Here is a 15,120-nt window from a genome sequence, read left to right as displayed (position 1 = left end):
GATCCTCAGCATATTTAACCAGTCTTTTTCTCTGGGCCTCCCTCCCTTAAAAATCGGAACAGTCCTGAATGAAGGAGCATTGAGGATGTGGATTGATGGAGGCAGTAATGTGGGAGAGGAGTAGTTAGTGATATTCAGAGACCTCTTCCCTCAGGGCAGACCATAGCCAGAGAAAAGTTTTCACCCAGTTTTGCTAATCTGAACTCTGGCTACTAAGGGTCAACTTAGAATAGTATTCCTGGCTCTGTAAATGTAGTTCAGGTTTCTGAGGGAGAATAAAATGCTTTCCTTGAAGTTGCTGCTTTAGCATGTGCCATTTTCTTTGGGCATCTAACCTTTTTCTTCCTCTCATTTTTTCATGCCTTAGAATGTGATTGATGGAGATCTCTGTGAGCAGTTCAACTCCATGGAGCCCAACAAACAAAAGAATGTCTCTGAGGAACTGGACCGAACCCCACCTGAGGTGTCCAAGAAGCTTGAGGACATCCGGACTCGCTACGCCTTCTGAGCCCTTCCTTTTCCTATGGGGCTTTTCAGAGACCTTATTTCCCTCACCACCTGGTTCTGAATTCATGTGACAGAAGAAGGGTGGCTGTATAATTAAGACTTTGTAATATTAAAGCTAGTAGCTCTTCCCCATCCACTCTTCCCCTGGAGTGACTGGTTTCCCCTAAAATTGGCACTGAGATTTGCTACACTTCTCCTTGCCTGGTACATAATACATTGCCCCCAGGTTCCGGTGTGGAATACAGTGTCCCTTTTCCCAGAGCTTTCTCGCATTGATATTTTTGGCTCTGCTCTCTACTTTTGTATACACCCTTAATTTTTAACTGGTTATTCTGTAAATATAGTTTTGTATGATGTTATCTTTGTGGGAGGCGGGAGACAAGCTGAGATGGGGACCAGGTTGGCTATAGTACAACTCCGGAGTTCTGCCACCCTGGAACCTAACCAGAAATACAAACCTAGCTTTTAAGGTGGCTGGTGTCCATGTGTCTTTGCTGAGAATCTAGGTGGGAGATTGGAGCCCAAGTTGGAGCAGGAAGAGCTGAGTGTCCTCCTTCCAGTTACCAACTTGGACTTCTGGCACCCTGTGGCCTCATGCTCCCAGCTCTGTGATGGTTTTTAGCGTTCTCTAGTCTTTTCTACTATGCAGATGAAACTTGGGCTTGATAATAATTATATAGTCATCTATATCTCTTCCCATTGGATAGTGAGGAAGGGTGGCTGGTTTCTTCTTCCCTGTTTTAGCTCCCTTCTACTTTGAAGCCTTAGAGTGAAGGATTTGGCATGAATTCCAGCTGCCTAGTCTCTTAATAGATGCTCCTTTTACTTCCACAGCTCCTGAAATGATCATTTGCCATCTGTCTACTAGGAAGGATCAGTAAGTACAGAAGAACCTGCCCTTGGGAATAAAGTCAGTACATGTGGTCCCTTTTTAAAGGCACATGGGTAATGGGGTCGGGGGCGGGGAGGCCTGTCTTCAACAGACATCTTAGGTGGGCTCTGGAGGGCCTTTGGAGTATGTGGAGGCAGCAGCTGGAAGTGACCCAGTGTCAAATGTTCCAATTCACATTTGAGAATTCAGCCTTCCCACGTCAAACTGTATGGGAAGCCTTAATGTTCCAGGCAATCCGTCAGCTTCATTGAACATGGAGAGGCCTGAGTCATTTGTTTTCTGAGTACTTCACAGAGTAAAACCCTTTTTTGTTTGTGTGCTCAGCACTTCCATTGAACAGATTCTCTGGCAGGCACTGGGTTAGAGTCAGGAATGGAGGTGGTTAGATATAATCTTTGACCTCTAACAGCCCACATTCCAAGTGCAGAGAGGGTTCCTGATGCTATCCCTGGAACTGTGTATCTCTTTAATCACAGCTTGGTTTTGGATCAGTCAGTAGAGACCTGAGCTTTGCCAGGAATTGAATCCCTAAATGACACTTCATTTTCTCAGTTCATGGGTATACATAGTAGACAGTACTTTTGAATTACATTTGCATAGTTTGATTCCAGGGCTCATTTTTGCTGTGCCCCCCGCCCACTTGTTCCATTTAGCCTGTCAGATTGATTGTATGATGTTGATGTGCGGTAGTATGAGAAACTCAGCATAGATATTTGAGCAGTGGCTCCTTGTTCCTAGGCTCTCTCCTGAAATACTTCTTCCTACAGTAGTAGGGGGGTTATGTAAGAACGGAAAACTTGATCTCTGTATAGAATCAGGAATTGCCACCGTTTTTTTGTTTTTATTATGTAGACAGCAGTTTATTGTCCAACCCAGGGGAGGAAGACACCACGTCACTCAGGGATACTGCATGCGATCCATGCTAGACAACATGGGGGTTGCATTCAGGAACCCAGTAAACAACTAGGGGCTTTGGGAGGCAGGCTTTGTAATATCAAGAGGGTGGAACTTCTCTTGTTCTTGTGGGAAGTTGTGATTGGCTTGTTTGAATAAACCCACAGACTGGCAAGGAGCTGAAACCTCCCCAGAGGTGGGCAGGACCTGTGCCTGGTCCTTTGGTACAGAGGATTGTTTAGCCAGGGAACCTCATTCATGAGAACAGAGTGGGGAGGGAAGCTTTGGCGATTAGGCCACTTGAAGCCCTTCTGATTTTATAGCATGAGATACTGGACCTTAATTTTAGATCTTACACCATAACTGGGAATGTGTGGTCATCTGATTATTGCTCCACTAGAGAGCTACTGGTAGGCCAGGCAAGGGTGAATTTCACATTGGATCATCATCTTGTGCTTCCAGTGTATTACAAGATTCTCTTCCATTCCTGGGGAAAATGATAACAAACTCAGTGGAATTGTCAGAGAAATATGGGTGTGTATTGGAAAATGTTATCTGATAGAGGACAGCAAATCATGAGCTTATATTCTGAGCATCGTGCTAAGCACAGTGAGAAATTCTCAAGGCTCGCTCAGCTGAACTTGACATTCTAGTAGGGGAGAGGAGGCTTATACATGTGAAATAATCAGCCAAATATGTTTATAGTAGAAAGAGAACTAGAATCAGGCAACGTGTCTGATCTGGTTGGGCCAAATAACAGCTGATTGAATTTGGGCAAGCCATTAAAACTTCTGAGCCTTGGCTCCCCCAACTGTAGAAAGTGAAAGGAGAGGTGTAATATACGCTGCACAGAAGTCCCTAAGTATGTAGCCCAACCTGACTTAAAACAGCATCTTAGTTCCTCAGAATTCCAACATTCATCAACAAGTCAGTGACCCTGTATCTCTTGGGAGTACAAATTGTGTTTGTATGTTTGTTTTATTTTTTTCCCCAAATTTTCCTCATCATGAAAATCATCCCTTAGGCCACTCAATAAAAAATACAGATTCCTAGGAGTCTCCCCCTTAAATCTGGAATGGAATTTGTAAATAAGTCTAGACATGAACTCACAGGCCTGAGTTCAGTCAAGTCTCTGCCCCTGATTAGATCCACGATTTTGGTCAGGCCAGTTGGCTTCTCGTGCATAACATGGAGATAAACAGGATTGATGTCACAATAAAATGAGAGCATATACCTAAAACACCCAGCAGTCAGCCCAGCATGTTGTAGGTTCTTATTGATCCAAACCCCAGCCCTTAATATGTGGGGCTTGGATCAGCACAGTGAAGTCTTCCATTTTCCTTTAGGAGTCACCATGGATGCAGATCTCCTTCCCTTCCCACCCCTCACGCATCACAGTGATGTTCTCTTTTCCCCTTACATTGCTTTACTTTTGATGTGTCTGTTGACTTTGTCATGTTCTCTCTTGTGGCCAAATGGGTGCTGGATGAGATACAAGTTTTGAAGGATATACAGACAGCATTTCAGCTCCATAACTGAGGGGGCTTCTCTGGATTTGATTTCTCTGAATTCTCACAGCTGGAAAGGTTTTCTTTTCTCCAGTTTTATTGAGATATAATTGACATACATCATTGTATCTATTTAAGGTATACGTCATAATGGTTTGACATATATAGTTTAATTAAATCCATCATCTCAAATACAATAAAAAGAAAAAGCAAAAAAAGAAAAACTTTTCTTGTGAAGAGAACTCTTAGGATATTCTCTTACCAACTTTCATATATATCATACAGCAGTGTTAACTCTAGTCATCATGTACAGTGCATTCCTAGTACTCATTTATCTTATGACTAGAAGTTTATATCTTGACCACTTTGCTCTGATGTCCTGTCCCCCCATTCTGCTCCGCACCCCTTCCCTCACAAATCTGATCTCTTTTTCTGTGAGTTTCCTTTTTTGGTTTTGTTTTTTTAGATTCTGTATATAAGTGATGTTATACAATAACTTGTCTTCTTCTGTCAGGCTTATTTCACTTAGCATAATGCTCTCAAGATTTATCCCGTCCTGCAAACACACACACACACACACACACACACACACACACACACACACACACACCCCATTTTCTTTATCCATTCATCTGTTGATGAACACTTAGGTTGTTTCCATAACTTAGCTATTGTAAATAATGCTGCTATGAACATGGGAGTACACACGTTTCTTTGAGTTAGTGTTTTCATTTCCTTTGGCTACATTCTCAGAAGTGGAATTGCTCTGTCATGAGGTAGTTCTGTTTTTACGTTTCTGAGGGTTGTCCATATTCTTTTCTGTAGTGGCTGTACCAGTTTACAATCCCACCAACACTGCACAAGGGTTCCCTTTTCCCCACATCCTCACCAGCATTTATCTCTTGTTTTCTTGGTGATGCCCATTCTAACAGGGGTGAGGTGATTTAGCTCACCTGAAGGACAGAGGACTTAGCTGTAGTTTGATTTGCATTTCCCTAATGACTAGTTTTGTTGAGCATCTTTTCATGTACCTGTTGGCCATTCATATATCTTCTTTGGAAAAGTGCCTATTCAGGTCCTTTGCCCCATTTTTTAATTGGATTTTTTGTGTTTTGCTTTTGAGTTGTCTGAGTTCTTTATATTGTTGGATATTAACCCTTTATCAGATATATGGTTTGCAAATAATTTTTTCCATTCCATAGATTGTCTTTTTTACTTTGTTTCTTTTGCTGTGTGACTTTAGTCTAATGTAGTCCCACTTGTTTATTTTTTATTTTGTTGCTTGTGTTTTGTGTTTTAGGTGTATCCAGGAATTTTCACCATTGAGCTTTCTCGCATATCAGTGGGTTTGCTTGTTCTCTGCAAAACAGGGCTCTGACAAGTGGAATTTTAGGAGCACAGGCACAAGGAATTAGGCTTGAATATGTTGAGACCAGTTTTGTCTAGTTCATAGTTGTTGCTGTAGGACCTACAGAAAGTGTTTAATAAAATTTAGTGATTGGATACAGCTAAATTACAAATCCCATCTGTATAAGTGTTAAGGGGACCACGTCAACTCCTTTGGTTTAGTTGTGCAACCAGGTAAACGGAGAACTCTGTCCTGTTTTGCAAAACACATTAGAGGCTGCTGTAGAACTGAGAAGGAAGGCCACCCCACCAAGGCATTTGCTCTTGGTTATTAGGATTGCTCCCATTCTGCTGCTGTTAAATCTCTGCAATTTGGGTCTAAAAAAGTACTGAAAAGTTTTTAGCTGCCTCAACTTTTCCCTGACCTCACGAGTGGAGTTTCCACAGATGTTGTTTCATTTGGAAGATCTTTTGCTATGAATAGCATTCCTTTGGGGGAGGGGGGTTCAAGTTGGACTGTGGATGGAATGTTGGCTTTTGTTTTTTTTAATGCTAGCAAGACAGCTGCTGGGGCTGGGAAAGACTCTTGGGGTTCACTTACCTCATGGGGAGAGCTCTGGTCTCCAGAATCCATGCTGCTCCCATGACTGCAGCCTCTCTTGAGGTTATTAGTGGGAAGCCAGAAATGTTGGGAGAATTGTTCAAATGAATCAACCTGGCTTTCAGTTTTTTTTTTTTTTTAATTCCTAAATTCTGTTTCTATTCAAAATAGAAATGCCATGTGTTTGTGTGAATCATCCACTTGCTCATTTGAATATGGAATATTGTATGTGAATATTTTAAGTTTATTGCACCCTTAAAATATATTCAAGGGCTGTATCCAGATCTCTGGTGCTGAAGTCAAACCTTGTCCAAAAAAATAACAATGTAGGGATACAGATGACTGGGGTACATGGGTGACGATGTCTGGGGAGTATGGGTAGGGAAGAAACACCTCTGTGGTCAGTGGCTGATTTATATTTGGGGATCTGATAACCCACTGTGTGGGCCTTGTATGAAGTTTGAGTGAACTGAAATCAGTAGATACGGACTACACAGCACTCAAGAGAATCCCCTTCACCACTCTGCATTAGCATCACCAAGAGCTTTTCTATAGAAGCTTTGAAAGTCAACATCAAGAGATATGCCTAATACACTAGAAGATGGTGCTACATTCATTTATTCCACCAATATTTACTGAGCACCTACTGTGTGTTACCTCCTTGAATATCTGCTCTACACCCAGGAGTTTTTGTAACTTGGCATGCTGTTTCTGTCCCTCTGAGTCTGGTGGTGACGTTGAGTCTGCCAGAGAGCCTGGTGACAAATTTCACAGGATCCTAAGGCCCATGTCTCTAGTTTTCTCAGATAAAACAGGCACAGCCTTGGGATTTCTGGGAAAAGTCAGAAGGTCCCAAGTATGAAAAATGAGGAGGTGGAGAGTAGACAGCCAAAGATTTTTGGTCAGGAAGCTAGGAAATCTGTTGCAGTGGCTTTTCTGTTCTCCAGATTACTCTGCTGGGGGTGTCTGGGCATCTGTATATTTCACAATCTGGTAATAATAATCAGACATGGAAATCACTAGGTGGTTTCCAGGAGAATGAGGGAACATTGCCTCTTGTTTAAAATGAAGCAAAAGAAAACACCAAGTTTATAGGAGACACAAGGATGGGAGACTCAACTGGACGTAGCTAAAGGCCCCTGTCAGCCCCAGCTCACCCTCTAACTCCAGCAGCTCTGTCAGCACCCAGTCAGGCTTGGCTGTAATCCCAGAGGCAAACCCACCCCAGTTCCCCGCCTCTGTCTATTAGAGTCTGGTCCTCAGATTTTTATCCCACAGGCCCACCCGGCAGAATTTACCCTTTTCTAACTGCAAGCAAAATCTCAGGGAATGAGAGTTGCTTTTGATTAGGCCATTTGAGGAGAGTTTTTACAAGTTAATAATTTGGGGTCATGAGTAAATGTGTATAAGCTAGTGTGACATGTGATGGTGAAAAGTATTAGCATTTACTGTGAGTCATTAGGGGGTCTAGTGCTGTTAACAGGGCACACTGAGGAATCTCTTGCCTTTAAGGAGCTGATGCTGCAACTGGAGAAAGGCGACTTCACATAAAGCAATCAGAAACAAGATCCCATCTGCCAAATGCCAAGTAGGAGTGAAGTCCATAGAACACTGGATATGAAGTCACATGACCTGTGTTCACCAGTCTCTAAGCTTGGTCTCAGCTTCCTTTCTGTAAAATGGGAGAATAAGACCAACCTCTTGTTACTAGGGGATGTAGTAACAGCAAAGTGCTTTCCACTGAGCTTCCAGGGTGTCTGAGGAGGTGTGGCCACAGAACTTGGATCCAAAAGCGCTGGGAGAACTGGAGCCACTTCCATCTCGAACTGCAGCCCTGTATGCGATGCTTTGAAAGAAAGGGGCATCATTCTAAGCCAAGAGGTCCCGGAGAGGGCACAGTGGAGTTTGTTCAGACTTCTGTGAGACCCCAGTGATATGCTGTGGCTGTACCCGCATCACCTCCACCCCACTTGCCCTCCCATGGGCTGCTTGACTACTATGAATCAGCTTGGTAGAAATACAGCAAGGCTTGCTGACGGTGTGGCCGGTGTAGTCACGGCCTTGGGCACAGGGGTGGGAAATTAGCCATAGTACATTCCAGTGTGGGCATTATTGTCCTGCTGGCCAAACCAGGAATCTGGTTTTGTCAGTCCAACTGAGAAACCATTTCTCGGGAAACTTCTTGAACAACTACTTTTGCCAGGCATTGACATTCAGAATAAGATATGCTAACATCATCTAGGCCAGCATTTCCCAAACCAGGTGCTGTGGAATCCTAGATGTTAATAAGGGACTCCTTAGTAAAGGATTCTGTGCTTACTTTCAGGGAAACATGCAAACTATCTTGGGTAGTTTGATGCTTTGAGCACAGCCCCTTCCCCTGTCCCTTGCTCTCTATTTGTCTGCTGGTGGGGGAACTAAAGGATTCCTTGAGGGAATTGCCTGGCTGTCCACTGGTTAGGACTCGGCGCTTTCACTGTCGTGGCCCGGGTTCAGTCCCTGGTCAGGGAACTAAGATCCTGCAAGCCATGCAGTGCAGCTGAAAAAAAAAAAAAGGGGTCCCTTGGGGAATTGGCCCACCCCTAAATATTCCAAATATAGTCTAAGTACATCAGGGAGCTTGTTAGAGATGGAGCTCCCCCTTAAGTTCCCACAGAACTGTGCTAGCAGAACCATTCTCAGCTCTCTGACGCAGGCAAAGTGAGAGTGTCCCTTGTCCTTGGAGATCGGGTTGAGCAAAGGATCTCTCTTTCATGTCATCAGGAACTCCCACAAGTGCTGTGCCAGATGACATATTACACCAGGACAGGCCAAGTCATGTAAGGAGGGAAGCCCTCTGGCTGTGTGATCTTGGGTTAGATACTTCATCTCTCTGGGCTCATGTCTCCATCTGTAGACTGGGTAATTGACTGGTCCTCAACACTGATGATATTTATCAAAGACATTTTCTCCATCTAATGTTTGTCCCCCTATGTACACATGCACCCCAGTCACTACCACATCACCCAGTTTTATTAAGTTTTGTAGAAGGGTTTTTGTTAGAGTAAACGTGTTCTGGAGAGGAGCTGGGGTAGCCCCTTAAAACGACCTAGCCTGCCTGGGAGCCAAGACTTGGTTCTGCGGACTCCCACCATTAACTTGCCACCGTTAACTTGCCAGGCGCACTTGGTCAGAAGAGTTCCGGTCTGATCGTCTGGGTTTGTGGCCCCCTCCTACTCCATTCTCCAAGGCAGGCTGGGGCCACGTGGCCCTGCCCCGCCCTTGCTGGCTCCAGTTTCTGAGTCAGTTGCGGTGGCCTGCTTTCCCCGCCCTTCCCATCAGTCGGGAAGCCTGGATTGTGGGCTGGGGGAAGCCACAGCTTTTCCCACCTGGCACCCACTGCCCCCAGCTCCTAGGTACCTGTTCCAAGCCCTAGAAAACTGCATCCTGGTATGTGAACAGGTAAGAAAGGGGTCGATTTTCTCTCACATGGTTTTCTTTGCCTGACTTGACCACCCCAACTTAGCTGCTTCCTTCCTTCACAGATCACAGCAAGAGGGATTTGAGCTAGACTTGAAAAACACAGTCCCAGAAAGAAGCTCTTAAATATGTGTCAGAAAGGTGGTGTGAATTCTCTGCTCTGGGTTTCTTTTTTAAACCTTTGCTTTCATCAGCCTTGTAGGAAAAAAAATCCAAATAACCATAAAGCAAGTTGCTTCTCTCTGCGTTCCCTTCTGAGTTTTGTAATTCAACAAACCCACTTTCTTAAATGGCTGTCATGGGTTACTGGGGGCTGTTCCACTGGATATTGCTTTAGTTCCTTAGACCTTAATGTACTATGTGCATGAATTATGTACATGAATTACCTATCAAAAATTTATTTAAAATTCTTTAATGGAAAGGAAAAAATAGAATGGCATACATGAACCTTCCTCATTCAGTTGGTATTCTGAAATTAAAATGAAGTGTTCTGCTTTTACACTTTGCATTTATCCTAATAAATGCACATAAACCAACTAACTGTGATTTTTAAAGTCCATGTGGTATCTGCCACGTTAACAAGCCCATTCCAGGATATGCAGCCTTTGTCCCTAAATTGTGAAATTAGATTGCTTCCAGGTGTTTTGCAATTAATAATTTGACTTTTACGGACAACTCTGTGGAAATAACTTTGTCTTTTAGATTTCTTTTTTTAATCTCTCCTTGGATTTTATTCTCCATCCAGAATAAATACTTGAGGTAAACCCAAGAACATTTATGTAGCTCAGCTCATGTTACACATGGTATTATGAGCTCACTCATAATACTTTTCAGGACCATGATGGCATGAGGGAGTGGGTGGGTAACTTGTATTCTCTGGATTTTTCAGGAAGTGGGATGGAGGCAGTCTAGCGCAGTGGTTGAGACTTGGCCTTTGAAGGCAGGCTAGCCTGGGTTTGTATGCGTAGCTGCCTGACCTTGAACTCTCACCTAATGACTTCAATTAGTTCACATGTAAAATACAGATTATAAAACTCCTTAGGGGTACAGGAAAGGCAGAGATAGTATTTGTAAAACAACATTGGTGCTTAATAAGCACCCCTGGAAGACACTTTCGAACCTGGGGCTTTCTCTGGGCGATTTTAGAAGCTGGGTAGAGTTGAGAGTCATCTCAAGTGCCTTTTTTGACCCCTTCCCCTCTTCTAATTCAGCCACCTGTTAGAGGTTATTTGTTTCTTTTTTTTAACTTGGACCCCTGTCTGTGCTAAGGCTGGAGAACTGGGCATCAGGGAACTTGCAGTTTAGATCAGCCTCTTTCCAAAGGTCCCCCAGACTCAGCCACCTGCCATCAGATCTGGATGCCACCCGTCCCATCTCTTAGCCACCTTCCTCAAAGGGCAGGTTTAAGGGATCACTGGACAGAGTGGAGAATTCCTTGGAAGTCTGTGGACACACCTTTTGTTCCCCACTCTGGTAGTTTGCTGGGAGGCCACATGGAGGCACAATGGAGTACGCATAGGCTGGGTTCTAACCTGGCTGCACAAATTCCCAGCAGTAAAATGGGAATGTTAATACCTGTGCCATAGAATTACATGAGATAATATAGGTAAAGCAGCTGGCACTTACAGGCCCATTACTGTGGAAGGTCAAGGCCATGTTCCAGAGCCTTTGAGAAAGTACCAGAATTAGCCACAAAAGACAGGCAGAAAACTCATGTTCATTGCCTCAGTCAATAAACATTTATCGGGCTGGCTGGTCATGGTGCTGGAAGCTAGGGAGAGATATTGGGTTGGCCAAAAAGTTTGTTCGGGTTTTTCCATACGAACTTAGCCAACCCAATATATAACACAGGCTCCCTGGTCTTGGTACAGGTGTACAGCCCATCCCAAGGGACAGAGGAGACTGACTGCAGCTGCCTGGGCACTTCAGGACAGCCCCCTCCTTAAGAAGGAAGAACAATCTGTTAGGCAGAGATGGGGAGGAAGCGAGAGTAGCAAGTGCTAAAGCCCAATGGCATTTGGGAAAGGGTGGGAAGTTCAGGAGGGCTGCAAAGGGAGATTAGAGGAAGTGGTGGGGACCAAATTCTGAAGAACCCTGAAAGTCAGGTGAGAATTTGGACTTCGTCTCAAGTATATAGGGATTTAAGTGGCTTTGGGGATGCCTGTTCTGGCAGCTTTGGGGGTAGAGGATGATGTTCGAGGCCTGGAATGCCCCCAGCCTTCCACCCCATTTCAGGGGCTTTGATGGTACCCAAGATAAATCATTGCAGAGAGTGGGATTCTCAAGACAGACTTGGCCTGGGGAAGCCTGGCCTGCAAGTTGGGGCCCAGGGTTCTGGGGTTCTGGTCCCAGATCTTCTATGATCAGACCCAGGGTCTCCTCTCCTGCCTCAGCTGAGAGTTCAGGGCAGTCAGGTTTCTTACAGCTCTTGCCTTTTGGAGGTCTGCAAAATGTCTCTGGAGACTGCATTCATCCTATCCCCCCACCCCTGCAACACTGTCCATGGTGGCTGTCCATGACCCAGCCTTGGCCTTGGGAGGAAGAGGCATCTTGTCTGAAGTGGACTGACCCCTTGAACCTGAGAGGCTCCATGGAAGTCTGAGAACTGTGGCCTCTAGCCCTGTGACAATCCCAGGGGGCTTCTGGGCTCCGACTCTCCTGCACGCTTGCCTGAGGGCCCTGTTCCACAGCTGGGGGATGGTGTGCCCTGGAACAGGGCTGTGGACATCCTGGGAACATACCTCCCAAACTTCCCAGGGGCTGCTGGGAGTGTTCTGTCTGTGCATCTCAGCCAGGAAGGGGTCAATAGCCAACGCCTGGAGAACCAGCCAGAACTTTCCCCTTGGGTCGATCTCAGGTGACGAAGAGGTGGATGAGTGGGGATGTGGCTACAGTTAGCAACGTTGAGGTCAAGGTGAAGAATTTGAAAGGCCAAAGAGATGTGGACTTGCCACGTGGGCAGCTATTCAGAAAGGTCAGGCCCTGCTCTTCAAGCTTTCTGGGTGCCTGTTATCTGTCGTAGCATGAGAATGTCCACATTCTGGCCCAGGACTCTTACCACATCCAAGCTCCCACTTCTGACTTTATCTGTCACCCACAGGTCTCCTCAATCTTCCCTTCCCAGCTGCCACATCTGCCTTTCCCTCTTTCCCAAGAGCTAGAACTTCCCTGCTTCTTTGTCTTCCTACTTTCTCAAATCATTAACATCTCTTCATATGCACTTTTAAACCATCTTAATCATTTTTTAGTGTATAGTTCAAAGGTATTAAAGTACATTTACATGGTTACGAAACAGATCTCCACAACTTTTTCATACTGTAAAACTGAAACTCTGCCCATTAAACAAAAACTCCCCCTTTCTCCCTCCAGGCAGTCCCTGGCAACCACCGTTCTACTTTCTGTTTCTATGAATTTGACTAGTCTTAGGTACCTCACATAAATGGAATCATAGAGTATTTGTCTTTCTGTATCTGGCTTATTTCGCTTAGCATAATGTCCTCAAGGCTTATCTGTGTTGTAGCATGCATCAGAATTTCCTTTTTAAGGCTGAATAATATTCCCTTGTATATATACCACGTTTTGTTTATCCATTTATCTGTCAATGGACACTAGGGTTGTTCCATGTTTTAGCTGTTGTGACTAGTGCTGCTATGAACATGGGTATACAAATATCTCTTTAAGACCCTGCTTTCAATTCTTTGAGGTATATACCTGGAAATGGAATTGCTGGATCGTATGGTAATTCTGTTTTTAACTTTTAGGAACCTCCATACTATTTTTCATGGCACTTGCAGCATTTTACAATCCTACCACAAGTGCACAAGTGTTCCAGTGTCTCCATATCGCCAACACTTTTTATTATCTGGGTTTTTGGTAGTGGTCATCTTAATGGGTGTGAGGTGATATCTCACTGTGGTTTTTATTTGTGTTTTTCTGGAGATTAGTGATGGTGAGCATCTTTTCATTTAGCTGTTGACCATTTGTATGTCTTTGAAAAAATATCTACTCAAGTCCTTTGCCATTTTTTAATCAGCTTATTTGATTTTTTGTTGTGAGTTGTAGGAGTTCATTATATATTCTGGATATTAACTCCATATCATATTTGCAAATACTTTCTTCCATTCCATAGGTTGCCTTTTCACTGTGTTGCTGTGTCCTTTAATGCACAAAAGTTTTCAGTTTTGATGTAGTGCCATTTGTCTATTTTTGCTTTTGTTGCCTGTGCTTTTGATATCATATCTATGCAGTCATTGCAAATCCAATGTCATGAAGCTTTTTACGTTTGTTTTCTTCTAGGAGTTTTATAGTTTTGGATCTTAAGCCTGTGTAAGCATTTAATAGCTTTATTGTTTTTATGATATGTGCTTATTATAAAAAATACCAACAATTCAGAAAAGCACAAGAAGAAGAGAAAATCTCAATCCCACTCCCCAAAGGGAACCACTCCCTAATAATATTTTACTGGGCAACTCTCCAGACAGTGCCTTACTTCATCACTCCTCAAACTGTAACCTGCACATGAATCACCTGAGGATTTTGTTAAGTTCTCATTACAAAGGCCTGGGGTGGGCCCAAGACTCCACAAGCTCTTAAGTGATTCTACTGCTATTGATCAGGAAACCATACTTGGAGGAGCAGGGGTCTGTAAGTATACACGCACACAGCTCTATGTCCTATGGGATCATACTATACTTTTTTTTTTTTTTTTTTTTTACTATTTTTTAATTTATTTTATTTTTTTGGCTGTGTTGGGTCTTTGTTGCTGCACGTGGGCTTTCTCTAGTTGTGGCAAGTGGGGGCTACTCTTCATTGGGGTGTGCGGGCTTCCCATTGCAGTGGCTTCTCTTTGTTGTGGAGCATGGGCTCGAGGTGCATGGGCTTCAGTAGTTGTGGCACGTGGGCGCAGTAGTTGTGGCTTGCAGGCTCTAGAGTGCAGGCTCAGTAGTTGTGGCGCATGGGCTTAGTTGCTCCACGGCATGTGGGATCTTCCTGGACCAGAGCTCGAACCCATGTCTCCTGCATTGGCAGGCAGATTCTTTTCTTTTTAATTTTATTTATTTATTTATTTATTTATTTATTTATGGCTGTGTTGGGTCTTCGTTGCTGCATGCGGGCTTTCTCTAGTTGCGGCAAGCGGGGGCCACTCTTCATTGCAGTGCGTGGGCTGCTTATTGCAGTGGCTTCCCTCATTGTGGAGCACGGGCTCTAGGCGCGTGGGCTTCAGTAGTTGCGGCAGGCGGGCTCAGTAGTTGTGGCTCACGGGCTCTAGAGCACAGGCTCAGTAGTTATGGCACACGAGCTTAGCTGCTCCGCGGCATGTGCGATCTTCCCGGGCCAGGGATCGAACCCGTGTCCCCTGCATTGGCAGGCGGATTCTCAACCACTGCGCCACTGGGGAAGCCCTCCATCATTGTTTATAGTGGCCACGTATTATCCCATTGCATGGTCGGATGGTAATTCAGCTAGTTCCTATGGAAGAAGTTCAGGTGCTACCAAGTTATCACTGTTAGAAATAATGCATTCACAAACATCGTTGTCACAATGTCTTTGTTTACCTGAAGGAATTACTGTTATGGTGTTTATTTGTCTTTCTAGGAATCAGGCCAGAACTAACACATTCAAATGTATTAGTCCTCACAGTCACCTGGGGGACTGGACACTTAATCTCAAGGCTCTGCCAGCCCACCAATGGTGAGGGGCAGAGCAGTGTGGGATAGAGGTGGGACAAGTGTGGGGTAGGTGGAGGATCACATGGGCCTGGGAGGAGGCAGTGGTGGCCAGCACTGTCGGTGCCCACTCTTCAGCCAGGCAGTGTGTGTCTGGTGCTCATTTAATGTCCACAGCTCCCTGGTAGGTTTGACTTAGTCTCCCCCGGTTTACAGATGAAGAAACTGAGGTGCAGGGAGGACTGC

At 44.5% G+C, this 15,120-nt stretch overlaps 2 protein-coding genes across 4 annotated transcripts in view; both read left to right on the top strand.

Annotated features, from left to right (window-relative positions):
• The window catches only part of SF3B3 (splicing factor 3b subunit 3), a 51,325-nt gene extending 47,256 nt beyond the window's left edge, over positions 1-4,069 (top strand). For both annotated transcript variants that reach the window (XM_060000962.1, XM_060000961.1), the window contains exon 26: positions 368-4,069. In XM_060000962.1, coding sequence (XP_059856945.1) covers positions 368-508 — 141 coding nt within the window. In that variant the 3' untranslated portion in view covers positions 509-4,069. The remainder of the gene's footprint in view (positions 1-367) is intronic.
• IL34 (interleukin 34) overlaps positions 4,067-15,120 on the top strand; it is a 61,495-nt gene continuing 50,441 nt past the window's right edge. For both annotated transcript variants that reach the window (XM_060000966.1, XM_060000965.1), the window contains exon 1: positions 4,067-9,190. The gene's annotated coding sequence lies outside the window, so the exon portion shown is untranslated. The remainder of the gene's footprint in view (positions 9,191-15,120) is intronic.

This window comes from Delphinus delphis, chromosome 20, assembly GCF_949987515.2.
Source record: "Delphinus delphis chromosome 20, mDelDel1.2, whole genome shotgun sequence".
NCBI lineage: Eukaryota > Metazoa > Chordata > Mammalia > Artiodactyla > Delphinidae > Delphinus > Delphinus delphis.
The sequence above is the reverse complement of the archived record's forward strand: the minus strand, read 5'-3'. Positions and strand labels throughout refer to the sequence as shown.